We start from the raw sequence: 24,265 nt of genomic DNA, 5'->3' as shown, positions 1-24,265 counted from the left end.
TATGTGGACCATGGTGATCGCATAGCATTGCTGAGTGGGGTGCTCCGGCCCCCAGGGGGTGTTAATGTAATTAGAGGCGCAAATAAATTCAACGAAGGAATTGTTTTCGTTTATCTGAGCCTTTTCACGGGTGTCGGCCGGCTGATTTAGGGGATTCGCTGCTATGGAGATCTTTGGGTTCCGCATTAGGTATTGTTATTCAGTGTTGTGTGAAAAAGTGTTCGTTTATACATTGACTAGCTTTCCGCCCGCGGCTTCGCCCGCGTGGAATTTTGTCTGTCACAGAAAAACTTTATCGCGCGCGTCCCTGTTTCAAAAACCGGGAAAAAAACTATCCTATGTTCTTTCCCGGGACTCAAACTATCTCTATGCCAAATTTCATCAAAATCGGTTGCGAGGTTTAAGCGGGAAAGCGTAACAGACAGACAGACAGACAGACAGACAGACAGACAGACAGACAGACAGACAGACAGAGTTACTTTCGCATTTATAATATTAGTTGGGATTTGGTTGCCACACACCCTTCGGTGGGTTTGGTGAGAGGCTTTGAATAGAATATTAATCATGAACAGTGATTTTTATAGGCTTTTTGCTTCACTGCATTAACTCTATAATACTATTTTACGCAGATTTCATTTTAGCTTTTGGATAAGTGAATACATTCGATTAAATAAATCTAAGAAACAACTATACTGAAATTTTTACAGAATAAGTTAGGTAGCAACATTCATAGCCAGAATATTTTGTGAACTCTGTCGTATCGTCGCAATATCATCTTTTCGTTTGGAAAATACCCCCTCTGGTGTGATTAAAGACAAACAAGGTCAGATTCAGACCGAGGTAAAATAAAAATATGCTAAACAGAGCACAGCAGACAGAAAATAAAACTAGTTTTTTCGGGGACTTGGATTTTCTTTCAAGCTTATCAAAAATGTACACTCAGTCACCTTGCGACTCCTTGAATCCACAAAGGGTGGGTTCAAACGTACATCACCTTTATTCAGTGTTTTCTAGAAAGCTTCAAAAGAAATGTCTCAATTTATATTTATTAAAACTTCACACGGCAAGTTCATCGCCACCTACCCTCATTTACAATCCTGCATGTTTTACAGAAACTTAGCGACGGTGTAAATACAGGGTGTAAGAACGGCATTAATATTTAGAAATGGTAAGTTTGAACCATCTCCGAGTAGAGAACAATGGCTTTAAAGTTATTTTTCAAAGTAGGTACCTTGTCAAAATCACCCTAGTAGTCCCAGATTAAAAATACCCTAAATAATTTAAATTGCAGTAATATTGTTTAAATAACTAAGGACTGTAGCCGAGACTGTATGATTTAAGCGTTAAAAAAAATAAAGACCATGTTAATTTTCACCAAAAAAGACAAATGATGTAGTGCGGGAAAAAAATTGAGTTTTCTCTTAAAATTCTTGCCGACCTATCTTTTACACCCTGTATATTTACAAAGAATTAGTCGGCAAGTGACGGGCGAGTGCAGAATCAGCTGAATCTGCATTGCTAATTTGAAAATATCATGCGAACCTCGTCCATAGAATAAGTTAATATACAGGGACATGAATTAGGTATAAAGGGACATGATACGTGAAATCTAGATCAAGAGGTTGTGTTTTTCAGATTGGTTGACCTATTATCACTTAGTGTTATTTTCATTGCCATAGATTTCCCAGTGGTCTACTTATGATGGACAAGCGATGACAAAATGGAGGCATGGCGTGGTAGGACGTCGTGCTAGGTTTTAGTACATGGTATTTAAGCTGTGGACAGCGCAGGACCTTTTCCGGGAGGCTTTTGTCTAGCACTGGAAGTCATTTGGCTGCATCGCGCCAACGAATTCATGACGTTTCTTCAGATTCTCATCGGTCTCAGCTACGTGATCTACCAACTACTTATCAATATTGTTCTGGTCTGCTCGTAAGGTAATCAACAAGAAATACATCAATGCAACAAGTACGTGAGAACATTGTTAGTCAAAAAACTGTGCAGGAAAATGGCCGGAACATTCGTCAAAACTACATTTGAGTAGTCCATGTATTGACGGACCCGACAGCAGGACTGCATTTCCCAGCGCGGGGTGACGCGATTTTTGGAACAAAACACTACAACTGGCTACATACTGGCTGGTTGTTCAAATACAGCTCCGCTCAGTTTAAATTAATCATACCAAAACTTGTTAGGAAAGACCCGGATTTTTAGCAGCGCTGCAGCGTTAAAAGCTGGTAGAATTCGCTAATATAAACAGAGAAATACTGGTATAAACACGAGAAATAAAAACTTGGTAAGTAGATCTACTGAATTATCGGTGCAATTCAAGTTTATTATTAGTCGTTTAGTAAGTATGTACTTTTAATTTTCACATAAATATTTATTTCTCTTCTTCTTAGTCGGGCACTCTTGTCAGAGTTGTCGTGGTTGCGCTGACGAGGTAGGTACACGGTGGGGTGTTCAATCACTCCTGGCGATGTGCCTCCATTTCTGACGGTATTACGTAATATACGGAATATTTATTTCACTTAATTGAAAAGACGAGAAGATGTTTTGTAGTTCCAAGGCTTGTGTACACACACATTTCGGTAGGAACACGAACACTTGTTTCCCATAATTCGGAACATGTTTGTTCGCACGAAAGAGGTTAAACACATATTTTTGCTCATAACAAAATGAAGTTCGCACAACACCCGCGTTTCCTTCATTTTGCTCTTACTAAAATCCGCTTATACCTCTCCCGGGGAAATGCTCGGCGTTCCTGCACATCCTTCTTGCGTATTCCTTGCCAAAATTTCCAAATTGTTTTTGCTAGGTGTGAAAATTTTGGTGCGGAAAATATATTATGTTTTTATTTTGCATACGTAATGGCTTTGGAATAGTAGAGCAGCGTCTAGTTTAATTTTAGTGAACAGATATCTGCTGAACAGAGTTTTTACATCGAATAATATCTTTTGGCCAACTGATTAAGGAAAATCTTATTCAATCAGTATGATAAAAAAATTAGTCTCACAGTCATTCGCCCCGTATCTTTCGCCCCTTTGCCTTAAAATACCATAAATACCTTGCGAACAGGTTAATTTGTAGTATGAGGGGCTTACGGGGAAACTTCACAGGGTGAACGAGTCCGGATCCGGAATAAAAAAAATCCTGGACACTTCACTTTGTATAGCAGTCTTGTAAGGGTAGAATTTCTACTTATGATCTCTAATGGATTATACAGTATTGTAAAGCAATTAATATAGCGCTGAGCAAAATTAAGATAAATATTGTGTACGGAACGAGCGCGAAGTTGCGCAGTTCGCTTGCTGCCCGCCCACGCGCCGGAGATCCGCGGTCACCGATCCGATTAACAACACTATCTCGATTACACGCGGCTTACGAGTACATTAGTAATCGATTCGCATTTAAATTGCACTGCTCTGGCCAGAATTGTGGCTATGGAAGGTCCCAGACTCAATGTTGGACATACTTTACAGGAATGATAGATAAATGTTGTTTTTGGAAGAACAGCTGATTTAATCTTCATTAATGTACGAGTATTATTAACTTGAAAATCATCATGCATTGGTAGGTATTATTACGATTGTGGATTATGAATAAAATATGGATAAAAATATTACCTTTTGATTTATACATATTTTGGGATGTATCGTTTTTGCAACTTTTTTCCTTTTCTTTTTTTTCAGACAGTTTAAGATCAGATTACTTACCTAATAATGTTTTAAGGCTTGACAGCAACTACTGAAAAGTACCTTCTAGCTGTCTACCTGTCACTGGATAAATTAGCTTCCAAAAAGAGGCTAAATTACCGAAACCCAAATTAATTTATCAGTACATAGCCATTGGGCATAGCGCGGAATTAGGCTGTGTCCACACTCGCAATAAAACGTTTGGTTCGTTAGCTTTTTGAACGTTGCTTTATTTTTCGCCGAATCGGCCATTTTGGTGGCAATCGCTTTACTTTATCAGAAATTACTGGGAATAAAGGACTCAAAAATAATATTTGCTATCCAAATTTACAGTTATTCCATTCATAAAATTAATTCCAGTAAAATTCATTTATTGGTAGTCTTTTTATATGCGTTTTTATGAATTCATCCATACGGCACTTAAACGAAGGCATCTACCAACAGTAACTACCACTGCTGTTTTTGTGTCGTTGTCGACACAAAAAGTAATACCTAAATAACATAGAACTAACTAAAGTTTACGAATAAAAAAATGAGTACGAGAACAAAGTCTGCAAGAATTTGATTAAGCGGCCCAATGAAACATTGTCCTGATAACAGAAACAGTCACAGACACGATAATACAATTTAGACCTTATTCTGGCATTAAATTAAATTCTTTTTCGTTATTTAGCAATTTAGTTCCGAAACAAATTATCAGACTTGTTTCTAAGCTCGTTTTCTAGGAAGGTATTTTTTAACTATATGTAACTATGTTTAATTTAAGTTAAGGCAAACAAGCTAGACAATCAGCCAGTGTCGGAACTTAAATTGAAACAGCCCACGAGAGAGTTACAGTTTTTTAACTTTCACTTTGAGGCTGCCATCTTGACATAACACTTTAATTATTATTAAAACTTAGATTGTATTAAGAAACGTCTTTCATAAATCTATTGAAAGTAGACTTAAGGCTTAAGATTGGTCTATCTATAATTTATTGCACTATAATACAAAATCATTCACAGGTTTTTAAATATATCATTATTCTTGAGTGTGGTTGTGTATATCGTATCATAAGGCCATAAGCTTGATAACAATCCTTATTGCGAAGTGGTATTCAATTATCAACCAGTTCTTAAAGCCAGGTTTTAATTTTTTCCATAACTAGACTGCAATCCAGCGTAAACCAAAACATTCCTTTAAGAATACGCCTATAAACACGATTAATTTAGTCTTTCAGCGATTAATGAACGCCTGCACAAATTACAGGGCTCGCAATCGCGTGCGCCCGCGCCACGCCCCTTCCGAGGGCTTTCAGCAACAACTGCTGCGTCTAAACGCAAAACAAATATAAGCGCCAGATAACTTGCTGATAAAATGATAGCGTTAATCCGTGGGAAATTGGGGTCACTGGAATATGTTGGGCTTGAAAAGGTAAAGATAGGTTAGATGGGAATCACCGAACGATGTCAGATGCTTTTAATAGCTGTCTTGAAGTACGTTATTTCTTTTATTATGATCACATTAGGTAACACTATTTATACGACCGTGACGTTTTATCAAGATACCAAATGACTGGGATAAAAATATATTTTTATCCGAAAGAATGACCCGCTGCGGAAAACGCAGCAGTCATCAATCAGTCCACCTTGTGTCGTCGGTCCCACAAGGTGGGCCGCTACCAACTGGGCAACATGGAAAGCACTGGGGGAGGCCTATGTTCAGCTGTGGACGTCATACTTATGGCTGAGATGATGATGATGATGATGAATGACCCGCTGGCATTTCTTTGCAGGTTTACCTACAGTATCGCGAATTCGCGAAGCCTTATCCTGTTACCAGTTTATGCACCAGCAGGCGGTCAGCAAGGCCGCTCATGTTGCCCCATTGCAACGGGGCAACGGGGCCAGGGTAACGAATGTGCACATTGCCCCGCTATCGGGGCTCGATAAACAACGGGCGGGGCGCTTTCCACAGAGTTTAGCGCGGGCGGGGCGCGCGCGCACGCCATTGTAGATTGCGATTTGAACTAATATTTATTTGTTATAAAAACACACTAAGGTGTGGTACACATAAGAACAATGGAAATTATTAAACTTTAAAAATCTGACGAAAAATATTAAATATAGAATTGGAAAATTAGAGAGGAGAGTAAATGTCAAAACAAACGTTTTAAATCAAAATATTCACAAAGATTATATTATATTTAGTGAGTGTCATTCTACTGATGAAAACCAACATATTTCCATTACAAACACACCACTAAACCTTTGTAATTAATTCACTAACGAATTATTAATTAATCCTTATTGTTAATTCCGATTGCAGTCTCTGTGATACTTCATTAACCATAGTTATGTTAGTTAGTCGACCACGAACTTTTGTAATACTCTAGCACAAACATTACTATTTTTCCATAGCTATTATTATTATAACCAATAATCAAACCTGGAATTATTGTACACTAGACAAAGCCAACCACCGCTTCTGTAAGCGAATCAGTCTAAATATCCGAAGTGATTTGCGATTCCGATTGGTTTATTAAGGATTTAGGCTTCTGAGTTATGTCAAACCAGTGGACTGCCCCGGCTTCGCACGGGTAGATATTTAAGAAACACTTTAAAAATTCAAATTAAAAAAAATATGCCCATGTTCAACAGAAAAAAAAATGGATTCTAATGGTGAAAGAATTTTTCAAATCGGTCTATTAGTTTGGGATTGGGAGCCTATTCACTACAAACATACAAAAATTTAAATCTTTGCACCTTATACTATTAGTAAGTATAGATTTGTGAATAAGCATTAACCCCTAACCTCTACCTACACCCGGCTTAGCAACCAACAAATTCGCAATCAGCAATTATCAAATATAAATAATCAATTTTAATATCAATTTATAACGAAAGTGCCTTTTCACTGTCAATAATTTATGTAGACTAATTGGAAACTATAATCACATTGCTATAATGGCAATTATAATTTATGAAGTTCAGAAACTATGGCACTATTTCATCATTAAAATGACAGAGTTTGGTCTCAGGTATTTCATGAGAAACCTAGTTTAGTCCTTCAAATTGTAATTATTCGCTATGAAAAAGGGTTAACCTAGTTATCTATTAATAAAGCTTACCAAAATTTAGGTCAGGACAGATAAGATATGCTTACTTGAATAGCACACCCCAATGCTATGCTATCATAGGGACAAGTTTTGTGAAAAGCTGAATTTCTTATCTTAACCAAGAATCGATCCTTATGATTTTGAAGAATGAAAAAGGAAATTGAATTGAGAAGAATGAAATTCCAGGAGGTAATCGTAACGGCAAATTTTACGATTTACAACAGATTTTGCGAAGGGCCGAATTAGGGGGGATTCAATTAGCTAGGCTGGTACAACGATCCTTTATATACAGCGGATGTTCTCAATCAGGTTTTGTTACCGGTCACACTATACATACATATCTACATTATTGTATCATTTACTTTAGAGAAGTAAGTTTCGATTCCAGGGGTGTCAATAGAAAACGATCATTCTTAAAATAGGCTTTTCTATCTGGTAAGTACATCGTATCACAAGGATTTCTATGAAAGTAGAATATATCTAGGAAAATAGAATATTAAAAGATTATGAGTGATGTTTGGCTCCATTATTTACTAATGGCCAAAATTCAATTGCACATCACTTGGGATATTAGAGATTGAGTTTCTTTCGTTGCTTCTTCTCAGCACTCACCCATTTGTTGTCCCAAAGCAGTGGTAGCGTTAAAGTAATACCTATTTAATAATGGGACGTATAAAAAAGTTTTTAAAAGCCTAAGTACTTGCAATATAAAATATTTTCTAACAAGAGTAATGTCCGTTAAACTAAAAGTGTACACAAATCGTGAGATTAGCATCAGCCAGTTAGATCCAGGTTAGTGCTGGCCGCGAGCGCTGTGCGTCGGAAGTTTCATTTCCCGCGGCAAACACGCCTGCATTGACTTGTTTAATTACTCCTATAGTGCCCACAAGTATCGGTGGCTTGTAATCGATAGTTAGTTACATCGATATTCGCTGTTGCAAACTAAATAAAGTTCTAATCCTTAAAACATCATAACTGCTATTGGGCTAGAGATAATGCCAAAAAGTTTTGAAGGGTTGAGTGGGAAACATAAACAAGAAACATAAGTACAACAAACAAACAACTAACACGCCAAATAATAACAAATTGGCATAATATCATATTAATTTGAATATCTAAATTATGTACTGTGTCTAGACATCTCAGCCAAGTCTATTTATACTATTTACGTCGTTTCATTTTCTCTAATTAAATAAAGCCAGAGCTGTCAATTGAGCCGTCAGTCTTTACATAGCTAGACTGAGCCAATCAGTGCTCTGAAAAGTGAAGTGAATAAGAGGGACTTCACTAAACCTTAACAGATTCTTTTTTGTAGTCCTCTATCAGCGTCCGACTAACACTCGAGCATTGCATTTGGTTTTTATCAACGTGGAGCTCTCTTCCAAAAACGCGCGCTATCAAGCTATCTCCAGTCACGAGTGCGAGCCGGGCAGCCTGCCAGGACCATGGGTGTGGGTCCAGTAGCCTTACCAGTTATCAGCCCACACAAACCATCTAAAGAAAGAAAACAAGAAAGATACATTTATTACTGTATTCTTCCTTCTGTAGGTATTGAATCCGGGTACAGGTATTTTATAACATTCAAGTAGCGAAAAATTACTCAAAGACTCTACCCCACTCATTCTATGGCGAAAATAATCCAATGCCAAATCGATTATGTAAATTATTGAATCAGGTTTAAAAAGATCGTCAAAACCGTCTAAATTGGTCCATAAACAAACTCAGAGTACTTACAGGGTGACCATTGAGATCTTTAATGTTCAAGATAGTAATAAGATAAAATCGACAGTATTGTAGGCTGTACGGACTACGGACCGAAAAACGCAGCGAAGGACGTCATCATTATACCGTTATTCGCCAGTTCGCCACTAACCGGTCATTATGAAAAACTTTGGGGAGGTCTATTTTAGACAGTGGAAGTCCTATGGCTAAAATCATGATGATGATGATCATGGATAGCAGTATTATTCAATCCCATAAGTTGAACCTACCGCACGTCACGGTGGTGTGGCGCGCGGATGAGGTTCGCCGTTTGCGTTTTGGCCGAAAGCTCGATTCGCCACTCAAAAGCTGTGTGGAAATGATATTAGATATTTTCAACACCTCGTTCGAGCGAGCTTCGGGATAGAAAAATATAGAGTCTCGTAATATTGCTGCAACACATTGCATTTACAGAACTTAACACAACTCTATGTTATCAATACTAGTATAACATATTATGTACCTTACACACTGATCATACGAATATCTAGTTATGGAAGACAAGTAAGTATTAAGGGAAGTTATTAAATATTAAATACTACTTCAATATTGCAAGCAATAGCGGGTTCAGGATAGGTAGGTGGGTAGATATTGATTATTTCTGTAGAAGATAATCTCTTCAACTTTGTTCGGAGTCTATAAATAACACAAACGGACATTGGAACTATAAACCATTATAAATCAAGTCGTAACTTCGACGAAATTAGATCCCTACAATAGAAGCCATAGACACAACTTCGAGTAACAGAATGAATGTAATATTATCAAAGAAAACCTCAAGTCCGAAGTTATTTTAGAGCACTGCAACACATTCTGTCTGGAGCAGATCTGACCCAAAGTTGGTCTATTAAACCCCAACGAATGACTTGGTAATTAACTAAACTTCAACTGATATTTAACACGGATCCTGCAACTGTAACGGTGGTTATACACTTAGCAGAAATTGCGAGGATGAAACGAAAATGTAATATTCTTTAAAATAAATCTTCATTAACAATATTCTCTCTCTGCCTATCAAAAAATGTATGCAAATCAAAGAAAACAGTTTTAATAACAGTCGGTTTTAAGGCAAATTACATAATATGAATAAGACGGTGTTTTCGATGCAGTTATTGGCTAAGTATAAAGCCTTCAATTATATTAATATTAATTAACATAATTTTGCTAATTGCTTGCTATGCGCCTGGGATCAGGTACATTGACTGACAAAACTAGTTTATAAGTCTAAATTTTAATTTAATTCTCTTTTACGATCGTATAAGCTTATAAGAAATTAATTTCCAACGGGTGCTAGCAACTTTGCTCGCTCCAGTGCCTTACGACAAGGCTAGATCTCCTTCAATCGATGACCATGGTCCATAAATAAATATAGCCAGTCTGCTAGAGTGTATACCCGGCGTAACATCCCAGCCGTAAACAGTTTTTCAATTAAAAACTATTTAAAAACTTTTATTTAGAGCTCTCGCACTGCGAATAATTAAGAACGCCGGAGGAGTCTACAAAAACAAGAATAACTTTTAATTTCACATTAAACAAATAAATGAGATTTCCCCGGGTTAAGGTGAAGCTGAATTTGTTGAAAATGTAGCGTTCATTATATTGTAAATGCATTTATAAAGAAGTTAAATCACGAGTGCTTTCCGATAAAGATGGCGGACGGCATTCCGCGGGCATTAATTGGAATGATTCTCGATTCGACGAAAAGGGGTTCGTTAATTAAACCTAAAATAAATATTTTATTAACAAATAGCAGGAAAGCATTATTTGTCCTAAAATACTTATTGTAGAGTAGATTTTTAACTCATTATAAAATACCTATCATAATTTTTATAATGATGCAGAATCTATATATATGTTACTGTAAAAGCTCGAACTACGGTTAATCTTAAGATTTAAGTGTAAGTCTTAGGATTTACCGACATGAGTTGGTAAATGTAAGTATTTCTGAAAATACGACGACTTTTTCGAGCTTTTACCATTTGAATTCAGTATATGCTAGGTTTTACCTCTGTCAGCTGGTAGATGTTGATTTTAGGAATAAAACAATGAGTAATTCTTAATTACTTACTTTCATCAACTATTAGACAAAACAGGTACACAGTATTATAAAGGTATCATATGATAGTAATAAGTACAAACTAATACCAACTTATTTAAATTATTTGCAATCATTTCTTTTTCTTGTGTTTTGGTGTTCACATTTTTACGTTTCCCTTTTTTATTCCTTCTGACTCATTACCAACGATGTTGTTTTCGTAAAAGTTTACAGAACTTTTAATTAATAAGATTATAACAGAAATGATAATACCATGGAGTCCATGGGATTATCATTTTTGTTATTTCGTCCATGGCATGGACGAAATGTGAAGTGGAAAAAATCGGAACTATATCTAATAACCCAGCATTGATAGTAGCGCATACCTGTAAATATCATAATTATCTAGCCTATCTAGGACACTGAAATTTTGTACTGCATGCATCCTACTAATATTATAATCGCGAAAGTTTGTGTGGATGTTTGTTACTCTTTTCAAGCAAAAACTACTGAACTGATTTAGATGAAACTTTACAGTATTATTTTATATGACATGATCTTACGTTGCTAAAGAAAAAACAAGGCAGTGGCATCATGGTTTGTTTAATTGTATTAAAATGAAAAGTGATGCCGTGGTCTTTCTTTTTAGTTCTTAAATTATTCGTATATTAAACAATACAAAAAGGCTGCGCTCGTGCAATGCGTAGATAAGACCGATTGTTACCTGTCAAAAACGCTTGTTTTGTTTTTCAACATTTACCGTGCCATTAATGTAAATCCTAAGATTTACCAACGAAATGGTGGTAAGAGTTCGAATCGTAAACCTTTTGGGACATTTACCATTAGGAATTGGTAGATCTTAGGTTTTACTGGAATATCTTAGGATTTACTGCAATTCGAGCTTTTACAGTAACATATATAAAAGAAAGTCGTGTTAGTTACTTCGCTTATAACTCAAGAAGGGCTGAACCGATTTAGCTGAAAATTGTCAGGGAGGTAGTTTAGAGCCAGGAGAAGGACATAGGATACTTTTTATCCCGTTCGAAATTAAAAAAAAGTCTGCTTATTTATTGCCATTAAGGCGGAACAAAGTTCGCCGGGTCAGCTAGTTATTTATAAAGGTATGTAAGGTACGCCTTTGAAAGGCAGATTACGCAATCTTTTAATCATACAGTCTGAAATTGGTATGTCTTACAAAAACATTAAATAGATACCTACTTATGTATTTACTATTAATTTATGTTAGGAAGACCCAGGCTTACACAATTACCTTAACCTTAAGTAGCTGATCCAATAACACTAACGAACCACTTCAGGTTCACTTTTAGAAATTCTAGGTAGTGGGTAGTTCTTGTTTATTCGTCAAAGAGACAAGTCACTAGAATTAGTTAGTTTATTTATTTTTATGTTATCAAAAGGCTGCGTAGTTAACATTTTAGATATAGGTAGGTATCTATAGTATAACGTAGAGGAACTATGTAAGTCTGTGGAAACCATTTCCACTGCCATTGCTTTCGTTATTCATTGGTCTGGTTGTCAGTTAAATATTAACCCTCTTGACATCTAATCAAGTACTTTAATGGGCTATTAACGGTTAATGAGCCATTAAAGTTAAATTGACCTTTGCACGTCGCCCTGCGTCTTCCGCCTAAAGAGAAAGGTAACAAAATTGGTAACTTCATTTATTATTTAATGCTGTGAATTTAAATCATGTTACTAAAGGAGACTTAAAGCTATGTGGTATTAAGTTAATGTTTTAAGTTTCATGCAGGCATAAAACACATTACACTTAATTTATATTAAAACCTAGATTAAAGAAAATAAAAAAAAAATAAAAAATAAATAGCTTATAGAAATACTAGCTTTCCACTCGCGCGGCTTCGCCAGCGTGGAATTTTGTCTGTCACAGAAAACCTTTAATCGCGCGCGTCCCTGTTTCAAAAACTGGGATAAAAACTATCCTATGTCCTTTCCCGGGACTCAAACTATTTCTATGCCAAATTTCATCAAAATTTAGTAATAAAGGTTTAGTGGTTGAGGCGTGAAAGCAAGACAGACAGATAGACAGAGTTACTTTCGCATTTATAATATTAGTAATAGTAATAGATTTTTTAAATACTGCCATTCCCTGAACAAGGGCATCATTAGCTGCCTTTAAAAAATAAAACAAGTGTGCATATTGTTCACATTATCGTTTTAAACACAAAATCTACCAAACCGCCAGACTTGTCCTATTTTGTTTATTCCCAACGTCCTATAGTGACATTCACCGCGCAAGAGTTAAATTTTAAACATGCGTGAAACTTAAGATCGAATGCTTTCGTTTACGACGCAGCGCGTAACAAACTTTGATTGTTATAGTGACACCATGTGTACCGAGACACAGTATACAATTTTAAAGTCAGTAAGTAACTTGCTTATTTCGACGATTTAGTAATAAAATGGAAGGCAGACGTGCTCATGGTAGGGCACCGACGAGATCGCGTCACCGTCAGACGCGGAGAGGAAAACGGAGGGCGGAAGTTTGCATCATGCGGACCATACAGCTTATGACCGCAGTCTGTGGAGGAACGCTATAATGTGGTCCCGATACTCATCAGTGAGGGACCGAGGAAGAAGAAGTATTAAAGTGGATATAAAGTGCAAGGAAGCTGCAAGGTTATTTAAACGAGTAATATTTCTAATTTGACACACTCACTAAGCAGTCCCTAATTCCGTGCAACCAATTTCTCAACTGAGGGAAACAATATTCAGACGTTAATAGAGGCACATGGCCTTTAAGTACATTTGAATTATATTAAATTCAAACAAAATGCTCTCAAACGCTTTTCAAACCAGCTTAACATAATTATGAAATGTTACCTCGCGTTATTTAATAAAAGGGTTAGTTTGTTTCAAACCCAAGTTACTAGAGCACTTTTCTGCACTGCGGCGAGTAATAAAACAGTGTATAACGGCCCCGTGCGAGTAAGTAACGTGCGCAAAATTCGCGAGTGCGGCGCCTAACGAGCGGGAGCGGGATTGTTCGCCGCGCTGCTGGGGACAGGGTGCTCGGATGTCGCTGGTAACTGAATAATTACCGTGATACTAATTACCAAAGTCTACTACAACAGAGGTCAGAGAAATATACTGAAAAGTGTGAATCGCCCAAAGACTTTGTCGTTGGCTCTACATCAAAAGGAATATCCACTTCTCACAATCCTCTAGACTAGAAAGCCAAAGTCAAAAATACGAAAATAATACTGAATATTCATACAAAACTGATCTGACTCGGTAGCTGCAATACAATGGTAGTTATCTTCTCCAACACAAAGAAAGCTTGCGATTTCGATTTCAAGTGAGCCACTTCGGAGCTGGTACTTGGGACCACAGCCTCAGGATTAGCCACGCTGAGACGAGCGTTGAAACGTATAGCTTGCTTTGTCTTCACTAAGTGGGGGAGGGAGACGAGCCGAGCTTTGTGAGCTAAGCCTTTGTTGCTGTCTTTTGAAAATTTTGTTTTAAACCACACAAATACTTTGGCATCTACAACTTTAATCATCTTATTCGTTTATTTATTTCGTTTTCAACGGCTAAACGAAGGCAGTTGCCAAAACTTCCACACAATACTTTCTGAATACAGATTTAACTTAATAAGGAGGCAGAATAATTAAGAAAATTGTGGCTCTTTACAGCGTATTTGAAAACGAGTATGAATAAAGGCTTTAAGAAAGTAGGCATAATATTATGGTAAACCCAACGAAAAATACCAGTTAAGAGACCTATTTGTAAAAGTTATAAATTATTCCTAAGAATAATTTAAAATGTCAATAACAATACCCGTTAATGATTAATTTTATAAAAGTGCTCAATAAATGTAAATAAAGCCTATTCCAACGCTATTGTAGTATGTAATATTTTAATACAGTTTTCAGAAAATTCCAAAATCAAAATCAAAATCAAAATCAAAAAACGCGTTTTGTGCGATTATACGTACGTATTTCATAAATAAGCAAGTGTTATTTTACTGAAAATCAACAACACGTCAGTAAGAAGTAAGAACTAGTAAACGTGAAAGTTTATGGAGATGGAGGAAAAATTTTCAATTGTTGAATTCCTTTACACAAAAATCTCTCGAAAGATCTCGCTCGTGAAAAATGTTTGAGTGATGAGCACGAGATTATATCCGGAGACATTGAGGTTTACAACACAGGTAACTACAGTATTCAAGTCTGTTTATCTAGTACCCATAGTATAAGCTCTGCAAAGTTTGATGGAGAAGGTGAAAAAGTGAAAACACATTAGCAAGCATTGATCAAAGCAAGTGTAAACATAATTGGAGGTGATCATCAAAGCCCATTATTTACCCGCCTCGTAAAAGTCTAATTAAAACGCATGTTTTTACTCCACGGGCGTTCCTTGATTACGTTTTAAAGATTTTTACGAGAATAACCATCTTAATTAGCCGCCTCGAGTTTAATAATGCTGTTAATGTTTGACAAGTCGAGTCGAAGGAATAGCACTTTCTTTTTAATAAGTTTTCTTCGAGGCGTTATTACGCTATAATTAGGACCCACAAAATGCTGACAAATTGAAAACTACTGGCCCATTTATTGTCCCGAAGCAGTGGTAGGGTTAATACCTATTGGGACGTGTAAAAGTGCTTTTTAAAAGCCTATTTACAAAAATAAATGAGTTTTATTAGTTTTTTTTAATGAGTTTTACTACTTATTTTACAACAAGAAACGAGATTCCATAATATCTATTCCATTACATTCATTTTTCTATTTAGATTAATTTAAATTTGATTGACTATGATATGAGGAGATTTATTTAATTTTAAAAACGATAAAGTACCAGCTGATCTAGCCTAGAGATTACTTTTACTTTATAGAACTCGAATCTGTAACCTCAGTTAGCAACGACTCCCAGGACTGAGTCCATCCGATCAAAAGTTTTATGAAAGTCACCAGTTTAAAAGTAAACCACGCAGAGAATCATTCAATGTCTGTCTCTTACCATTAGGAGCTATTTACAAACTCGACTGAAACATTGGACTAACATAAAAAACTATTTTTAGTTTACTTTGTTGCATACAAACCAAACTGAATCCAGGTCTCACACATTTAACAACTAAAAACCATTTGGTCAGGAAATCTCAATTCTTACGGCAAAAAGAGTAACGAAATTGCAGCCGCGCTGGTGAGGGCGGCCATTTTTAAATATTTGCCGAAGGTGCCGGACGGCCTCGCGCAGGCAAAGGTTAGACGCCATTTAAACGAGGATTGCAAATGTTTTATAGTTAGAACTAAATGCTCAATTGGCTCTCACGATTAGATGTTCCCTAATTTATTTCACAGCATATAGATCAAGCATATACCTAAATGTGATTTTTACGAGTTATGATATTTAGAGAACTTAAATCGATTCGTGTTTTCCTCATGTTTAGAAAAGGGGCGAAGAAAGTCTATTAAAATGTTTATTTTAGAGTGTTTCATTAGTGCCAATTAACAATTAACAAGTAATATGCGAGCGACTTGTCTGCGGCGGCTTTTACCAAAACCCATTACGTTGTTAGCGCGGCTCAAAAAGAGCGGCGCACGTCACGCGGGAAATAGGTCCCGCGGGCCCGGGATTGATCGCGTCACGGCAACTGATACATGGCGGCTGACAAATGTGCAAATAGCTCCGGCCGTTGTCTGCGGGCTGAATGGAAAAAGACAAAAGCCGAAAGATCGGTTGCAGTCCGGTTCCCGTCAGACCGCAGATTTTTCTGCCTCTGATCGTAAGGGTAGGTATCGTGCAATGTTTTGCCAACATTCAACATGATAGACTGATCCTGCATGAAATCCATAACAGCATAAGTATCGAATGGTTGCAGTTTTGCTATGGTCGTCTACGACCACTAACCATTTGCTGCCAAGTAGATACACTTAGGTACCAACCGACGATAGGTATGTATGTACAATTACATGCTAATGGAAAATTACGAATTAAAATTATAAAAAAAATCTCTTGGTATTTTCACACGACTGATCAACAGGTAAGTACTGGTATTTGTATATTTTTTCCAGAGCCTGTGATATAAAAACTACATAGGTAACACTGCCACGAATACTAAATACTATGCTCGCCTAAATATCTAAACCACGTTGCGGTTTTACTAATTCTAAATATCGGTTTGTTTAAAATAAACTATTATCCATTATGTGATAGGGTTGTATCTATTAGTTGCAACCTCAGGGTTGTCGCAGCTCGTCACGCAGTGTGCATTAGGTACATTAACATTAGTGTTGTAACCAATCATATCGATAACTAGCGGCCGCCCGCGACTTCGTACGCGTGAATCCCGTTTTTCCCGCTAATTCCCGTTCCCGTGGGAATTTCGGGAATTCCTTTCTTAGTGCACCTCTACGGTACCTAAGCTACGTCCCTTCCAAATTTCAAGTGCCTACGTTAAGCCGTTTAGGCTGTGCGTTGATCTGTCAGTCAGTCAGTCAGTTTCTCCTTTTATATATTTAGATAAGCAATAAAACGTAACAGCGCAAAATACGCTATACCGACCAATAAAAAACTGTCATAATTTTTGGTCTTGGCTGTTTTTGACATTAATGTTAACCTGATCCCGAACCTTTTCACTACATGCAACATAACGGCTCAGAGAATATAAGCGTCGTAAAAATTTTAGTTTCCTATTAGGACCTACTTCATGGTCGTACCTACTAATAAATTGAGATAATCTTATAACACTTTTTGTAACAAATTAAAAGTATTAAGAAAATCATATTATACATTAACTGAATATTTGACTGATACTAATTTGTAATATAATTTTGACATGATAGTTTTGTAAGCATTAAATTTAAATTCTAAAAATTGACATTGAATTATTATGTTATGTAACTATTAATTTTTTTTGTATCTTTATATGGGACTTATAATTTGTATGCCACTCATAGGCCAAACATAGAGCTCTACCCATTATTATGTACCACCTGATTTATACATTTACCTATGTTTTACAAATAAATGATTTGATTTGATTTGATTTGATAATAATAATAATCGACAGTGTACTAAAGCAACACTTGGTGCGATGTGGTTGTGGTCACAGGGTTGTATGTAGGCTGTATAATAAACCGATAATCACGATTATTGAAGTGTATTTACGTTCCTAGTTTTATACGTGACATAAATAATGCGAATATAACTAAAATATTACTTCAAAGCAACAATTAACGACAAGTTAAAGGAAGCAGATTAATACTAAAATTATGAAAAATTATGCGGATGGATCCGGGCAGCGTAGGACCGTTCATTATGGAAAGCCTTGTGGGAGGCCTTTGTCCAGCAGTGGACTTAATTTGGCTAATAAAAAGAACTCAAATTATGATCAAGACATTATAGCTACTCATACTCATTGAAACAGGACTCTACAACTACGGGCACACCACCAGCCTCTTGGTGTAGCACATTTAATTATTTGAACAATTATTTTAAAGCCAGAACGTAATCCGTAGTTTTGAGTTTAAAACAAAAGCGTCCAAATGTACGAACTAGTGGATTAGTCGGTGTTTGTCTGTCTGTCACGCGTCGCGGCGTGACGCGTGACGGTGATAAGCCGACACAGCCTGGATTCAGACCGCTAACTAATATTTATATAGAGGATTTGTATTTTTGTATGTTTATATTGATCGATTTGAAAAAATATTTCACCGTTAGAATCATTTTTTTTACATAGGCAGGCATATTATATTTTTTTAAATTTTTGGATGAGTGTATGCGTATATTCTCTACCCGTATGAAGCCGGGGCGGGTCGCTACCGCTAGTATCAAATGAAGGTTATGCAGACACATCCGCGGCTCATCCAGACGCAAACCAATTACGAGGCATCGACGGAAATTAGCTAGTTAACCAATGAACAATAATTTTTTAACCAATAATATTTTAGCCTTGAAGCAGTTAGTTCGATGAAAATATGTTTTAGTTGCTTAAAAATCAATAGTAGATAAGTGACGCCATAAATCTTTAATATCAGTCGGCCGTTTGGTGTAGTGGTTCGAAACGGACTACTATTCCGGAGGTAGCGGGTTCGATTTCCGCACAGTACAAACATTTGTGTGCATGAACATATTTGTTTGTATTGGGCTGGGTGTTTTCTATGTATAATAAGTATGTATTTAAAAAAAGAGTATTTGAGTTTTTCTCAAAAAAAATGTACGTAACGAAACGGTAGTAACGAAATAGTAAGGCCATAAGGCTTGTTATACATTGGCGAAATATTGTGAATGCTCATCATTTATTCAATTCGAAATATTTGTAAGTATGCACCCAAATACGGGGTAATATTAAGGGGTTAGAAATAAAATAAGGGAGTAATCATTCATACTATTTTAATAAAATTATTTTTGTTCCATCATGTTTATCCATTTTGAGTCGTTCTCTGTAAGCTTTTTGCCTTTCGGCATTGGTTTTTGGCGGCATTCCTAAAAAAACAAAAGAAGTAATCACATAAAAACGTAATCTAAATGATTTGATTATTTTTTGCTGGTGGCACTTCTGTAAAGCAGATAGTATCCAATCCTTTTGTTATTAACGCTCTATATTTTTTATTGAGTGGGCCGGGGGCCGTCGAGGCATTTGCCCGGGCCACGATGCAGGGGACATCTTTAAAAACCCCCACAGGTGGGGGCTGGCGGGGCGTTTGCCCGGGCCCATTCTTTGGAGGGCCGCTCTCGGTACTTCTCTGATCAGCAGAGCTGACCGAGCAGCGGCATAGAGCAGACCGTAACCCGCTACGGCAGGCCGGGGGTCCTGTTTTACCAGGGCCGCGAGGAGAAAGCCTCTATAAAAAACAACTGGAGGAGGGAATTGGGGGTTCCCTCGAAGCCAGTGAGGCTTGCTTGTGAGCGAGCCTCTAGCCTGAGGCGGAGCTGCGGACGAATGTCCAACCAGGACAATAACTCGCGGCTCCGTTTCTTTGGGCTCTGGTGGAAACCGTCGGGTTTTAGTGGGTAGGCCCCGCCTTTAGTGGGTAGGCGGGGAGAGTCCCACATAACCCACTGGCCGTCCCCATAGACCAGTGGGTATGCGCAAAGCATTTCCCGACGAAAAAAAAAAAAAGGTGTTTCTTTACGAGATTAATCAGAAACGAGGAGCTCCGTAAACTAACTAAGGTCACTGACATAGCCCGACGGATTAGCAAGCTGAAGTGGCAATGGGCAGGGCACATAGTACGCAGAACTGACGGTCCATAGTCCAGTAAAATTAATGTTTGAATGGGAGTTGAGATGTCGTTCTTTGTTGACCAAGTACCTATGGCAAATGCTAAAATTGATTTATAACAAGTTAAATTAAACATAAATAGTAAAGATATTAAAATATTTGCAGTGGAACAAAAAGTGATGGTGAGATACATGAGAAAATCGTTGGTCTTTGCCAATCATGTAATTTGGGCTTTGTGGCAGGTTGTGGCGAGCTTAAACGCTTTGTTTAAAATCTCAATTGAAACTTTTATCTGATTCCGATATTACGATATTGGGTCGCTCAATATCGGAATTGAAATATCGGATCTCGCAGTCCGAGATTCCGATATTACGAGATTCCGAGATTCCGATATTCATGCCCTAGACTGATGCCCGTTTTCACCATCCATATTCATTCATTCATCATATCCACCACCATATAAAAATAAAATTCCTGTTGTGTGTTACTATTTATAGGGGTCACTTAAAAATTAGGAATTGATGGTGAAAACGGGTATTAAGGTACTTACTAATCAAGCCTAACCTGTGGCCTAACACCGTATTCACAAACGATGTTTGCTTACCTAAGTGAAGCAGCAAATTGAACGTTTGTTGAAAAGAGCTCTGTGATTGGTTCGTTTGTGACCCTGTGCGTCCACGCGCACTGTGAGAGCTCATAGTAATGTTTGTGAATACGGGCGTTAGGGGACTAATGTCCGTTTTCACCATCAATACCTAATTTTTAAGTGACCCCTATGGTAACAATTAACAGGAATTTTGTGGTCATAGGGGTAACTTAAAAATTAGGGATTGATGGTGAAAACGGGCATGAGTATATCATAAGTGTAGTCAGTAATGGTAATGCCACGCCTCTAGATCATCTAAGTATCACATAGTCCAACATTGTATCTTAAGTGCAATAAAAGGTAAGTATAGGCATCTACCTAAACACTAGGAGTATCCACTTACCCGCCTGATCTTCTCTACTCCTTCTTCCATTGAGTAGTAGTTAGGTTTCTTCCCTTTTGGAGCTATTTTCTTATCGTAAATCGCTTTACGGATAGGATCTTTCAGTTTCTGCAATCAAAATAGACGTCGCTACAATGACGACCGTCAAAAGGTTGCCATTTTATGAATTCAGGTAAAAATAGGTCATAGCCAGTTGCAGGAACCCAGTCTTTGTTCACAAGAAGTGATAATGAGGCGATAATAGTCCAATGGTGTCGGCATCGGACTGTTGATTCGGGTCGGGAGTTCGAAGCCCGTCACTGCTGGATTACTGTGGTAAACCCATTCGTAACAAAAGTATAACTAGGCAGTGTTTAACGGGACTTTTTGTGTTTGTGTTTATAGAAATAAATGACGACTCACCTTGAAGAAATACCTGTTATACTCAAAGTCGCTGGCTCCCAGCTTAAGAGGGGAGTTCAGAAGGTCCGGCAACGATCTCACTGAGGAGCTAGGAGCTCTGAGGAGCACGACAATGTTGGCCGAATACGCCGCGTACAGAATAGTCAGAGCCAAGAATAGCAGCAGGGTTACTCCTCTACCTGTTATTAAGAACGTGATCTGGATTTGTCTTTTGACAATGTGAAAGTCGTTATTACCTAACCTAAGTTCTGTAAATAAAAGTCTGATACGAAAGGGGAATGAGCATAATGCTAAAGGAGGAGTTCCTATGCACATCGCGTTTGCAAAAAAATTGTGGTATCATTTGGATGGCTGAACTTTAAGGTGGCTCTTTTACTACCTTTAATTTGCAGACGGGTGTTTCTACTCTGCTGGGGTGTTTTACTTGTGCTACATACTGACATGTCTTTACTTGTAATGCCCTATCGTATTAAAATATTATGGCTTTCCTTCTTTCGAATATGAAATGAAACATTTTCTGTTACAAAATCTTTCCTATCAACTACACACTTAACATCAGGTGCGATTGCGGTCAAATACCTGCCTTGTTCAGCATAAAAACCATGAAATGCCAGTATTTAGTTGTGTTCCATCTTGTACTGACCTGCGGCATATCTTGGTTCGAGAGTACATCCTTGTTGCAAGACGGCTCCGATGATCAAGATGATCACGTCAGCCCACGAGCCATCCAGTTGGAATTGATGCTAAACATAATGTTTAAGTTTTAGTACAGTGTACACCTCTACACCATGACAAGCAAAGTATCCAAACAAAGATATTTTAAAATAATTGCTAATGCAATACGCTTAGGGGAGACGAATCTTTTTAAATCACGAGTAAACTAGCCTACAAGATAATTCAAGTTCCTACCATGCTCATAGAAGCCTCGCATTTCGAAGTTATGTAAAGGAACACGGAGCATCCCAGTACACATACCACAATGGCCTACCAAATTGCAATCATGAAGGGTAGTCTGAAAATGCCCGAGTTTAACGCATTCAATACGAGTACAGTAGTCCTTACCATACTCATGGAAGCTTCCCATTTAGATGTGATGTAGAGAAACACGGAACATCCCAGTACACACACCACAATGGCCCACCAGACCGCAGCCGTGAAGGGTAGAGTGAAGATATTAGATATGTAAGAGAGAGGAGGCTCTCGGAACACGAAGCGCACCGCCGTGGAGCCTACCATAGCGATGTAGTCCACAACTTCCATGCGCTCTTGGGTGAAGATTGTGAGGGTACCTGCATAAAGCGATTTATACGTAAACGACTGATTTACATAATATGTCACCGTAATATTGTGAATTCCGTCAGATTATAATCAGACGTAGTTAGAATACAATCTAACCTAACCTAACCCACTTTTAGTTTACAATCTCACGCGTTATATTATAAACTGTCGGAGTTCACAATTTCGCGTTGACACATACAAATGACTAAAGGATTGCAGAGAAGGGGAAGAAAAACCATTAAAGTATGCAGAACTAACTGAAGTAGTTAGAATTGACTCAGTATCAAATAAGTAATTAAAGTAATTATGTGCAAAGCTTAGCAAGCGCAATGGTTGTGAAATATACAGGGTATGTTAGTTTTAAGCAATCAATAAAGCAAAATAATCCATCAAATTCTTACACATTATGTTGCCTGTCCGCACCACAGATCAAATTAACTTACTCTTTGTAAAGATTTTGATTTTTCATATCGTATAGCCTTTCTACACTTTGGTCAGTAGCATTAAGCAAGAATGTGTAGATTTACTTACCTTTAAGCTCTTTCATCAAGCTGGGTGTATAATTCCTTACCAAGATCAGCTTTCTTCTTGATGAGGTCGTCGACGATGCCCTGCCAGTTGCCGTTCTTGTCTCTATACCCCCAGGTGTGGGTGAAGGTCAGCTCCTCAGAAGCGTTCAGCATCTCGAAACAAATCCTGACAACGCTGTACGACATCTTTGTGATGGAGTCTTGGTGGAGCTGGCTGGAGTAAATAGTTTATTATGACGTAATTAACTAAGTNAGACCGCAGCGAGCGCGATGAGTAATCGAAACAGGTTCGTTGGTACAAATTATTTAAAATGTTTCGTCTTATAACTTAGGAACCGATACACTTTTCACAAAACTGTTTTCACCAACGTAAAGCCCAGATCGGTATCTACACAACAGTATATAGTTTGCGCACAAATGTGATGATTTTACACTGTTAACAGTTCAATAAATACAGAGCGAATTGTAACGTGTCCGCTTGCAATAAGCGCCGCGCGCGTTTTTTTTTTAGACAAGCAAAGTATCTTATTATGCGTTAAAGCGATAATAACTATGCCTTTATAAATATAACACAATAATAATTACATTGTAATCAATGTAATAGAAAATTATTGACGTATCAAAAAAGAAATCGGGCCGCTTGTAATAACAACCGGACTAGTGGACTTTGGTCAGTCAAAGAACGAATCAACCACATAAAATAAACTATGTATTATGTAGGTACCTACCAGTACTACCACTACTTGTAACCTTATTTATTTATTTATTTATTTATATAAGGCACAGCTACAGAGAACAAACAATAACAATACAATTAACACAACAACATAGCACAATATTAAGTCTGAACTCCGATTAGAGCCAGGCACAGCATTTAAATAACAAAGAAATAACAAAAAAACGGGCTTATAAACAAAAGACAGTTTCACTCAATCTTATTATAACAATTCATTTACCCTATCCCTACAAGTCCGAATAAATGTATTAGTTGGACCGAAGAGGTCCAGATCTTTACTTACATTATTGTACGATCTGCACATTCGGTAGATAGGGTCATTGAATGTGACATTATTATGAGCAACTGGTATGGAAAAAAGATTTTGAGTTCTTGCACTACCAGTGGTCTTAAATGAGAAATGGCTTAGCAACTCACTTGAATCCCATTTGGCATTTATTATTTTAAACAATATTGAGAATTCCGCCATCCTGCGTCGTTGAGCGAGAGACATAATTGAAAAATGTGATAGTCTCAATTCATAAGATGGTAATCTGC

At 37.4% G+C, this 24,265-nt stretch overlaps 1 protein-coding gene across 1 annotated transcript in view; it reads right to left on the bottom strand.

The window, feature by feature from the left end:
• Window positions 1-24,265, bottom strand: part of LOC114359029 (ionotropic receptor 75a) — a 52,009-nt gene that overhangs the window by 8,439 nt on the left and 19,305 nt on the right. Inside the window, exons 5-9 of the mRNA XM_028313262.1 lie at window positions 23,034-23,206; window positions 22,247-22,473; window positions 21,828-21,927; window positions 21,185-21,363; window positions 20,783-20,890 (exon numbers count right to left, since the gene is read on the bottom strand). Of these exons, the coding sequence (XP_028169063.1) occupies window positions 20,783-20,890; window positions 21,185-21,363; window positions 21,828-21,927; window positions 22,247-22,473; window positions 23,034-23,206 (787 nt within the window). The remainder of the gene's footprint in view (window positions 1-20,782; window positions 20,891-21,184; window positions 21,364-21,827; window positions 21,928-22,246; window positions 22,474-23,033; window positions 23,207-24,265) is intronic.

The sequence above is a fragment of the Ostrinia furnacalis genome, unplaced genomic scaffold, assembly GCF_004193835.3.
Source record: "Ostrinia furnacalis isolate ACB-3 unplaced genomic scaffold, ASM419383v2 OfSCF0312, whole genome shotgun sequence".
NCBI classification, from domain to species: domain Eukaryota; kingdom Metazoa; phylum Arthropoda; class Insecta; order Lepidoptera; family Crambidae; genus Ostrinia; species Ostrinia furnacalis.
The sequence above is the reverse complement of the archived record's forward strand: the minus strand, read 5'-3'. Positions and strand labels throughout refer to the sequence as shown.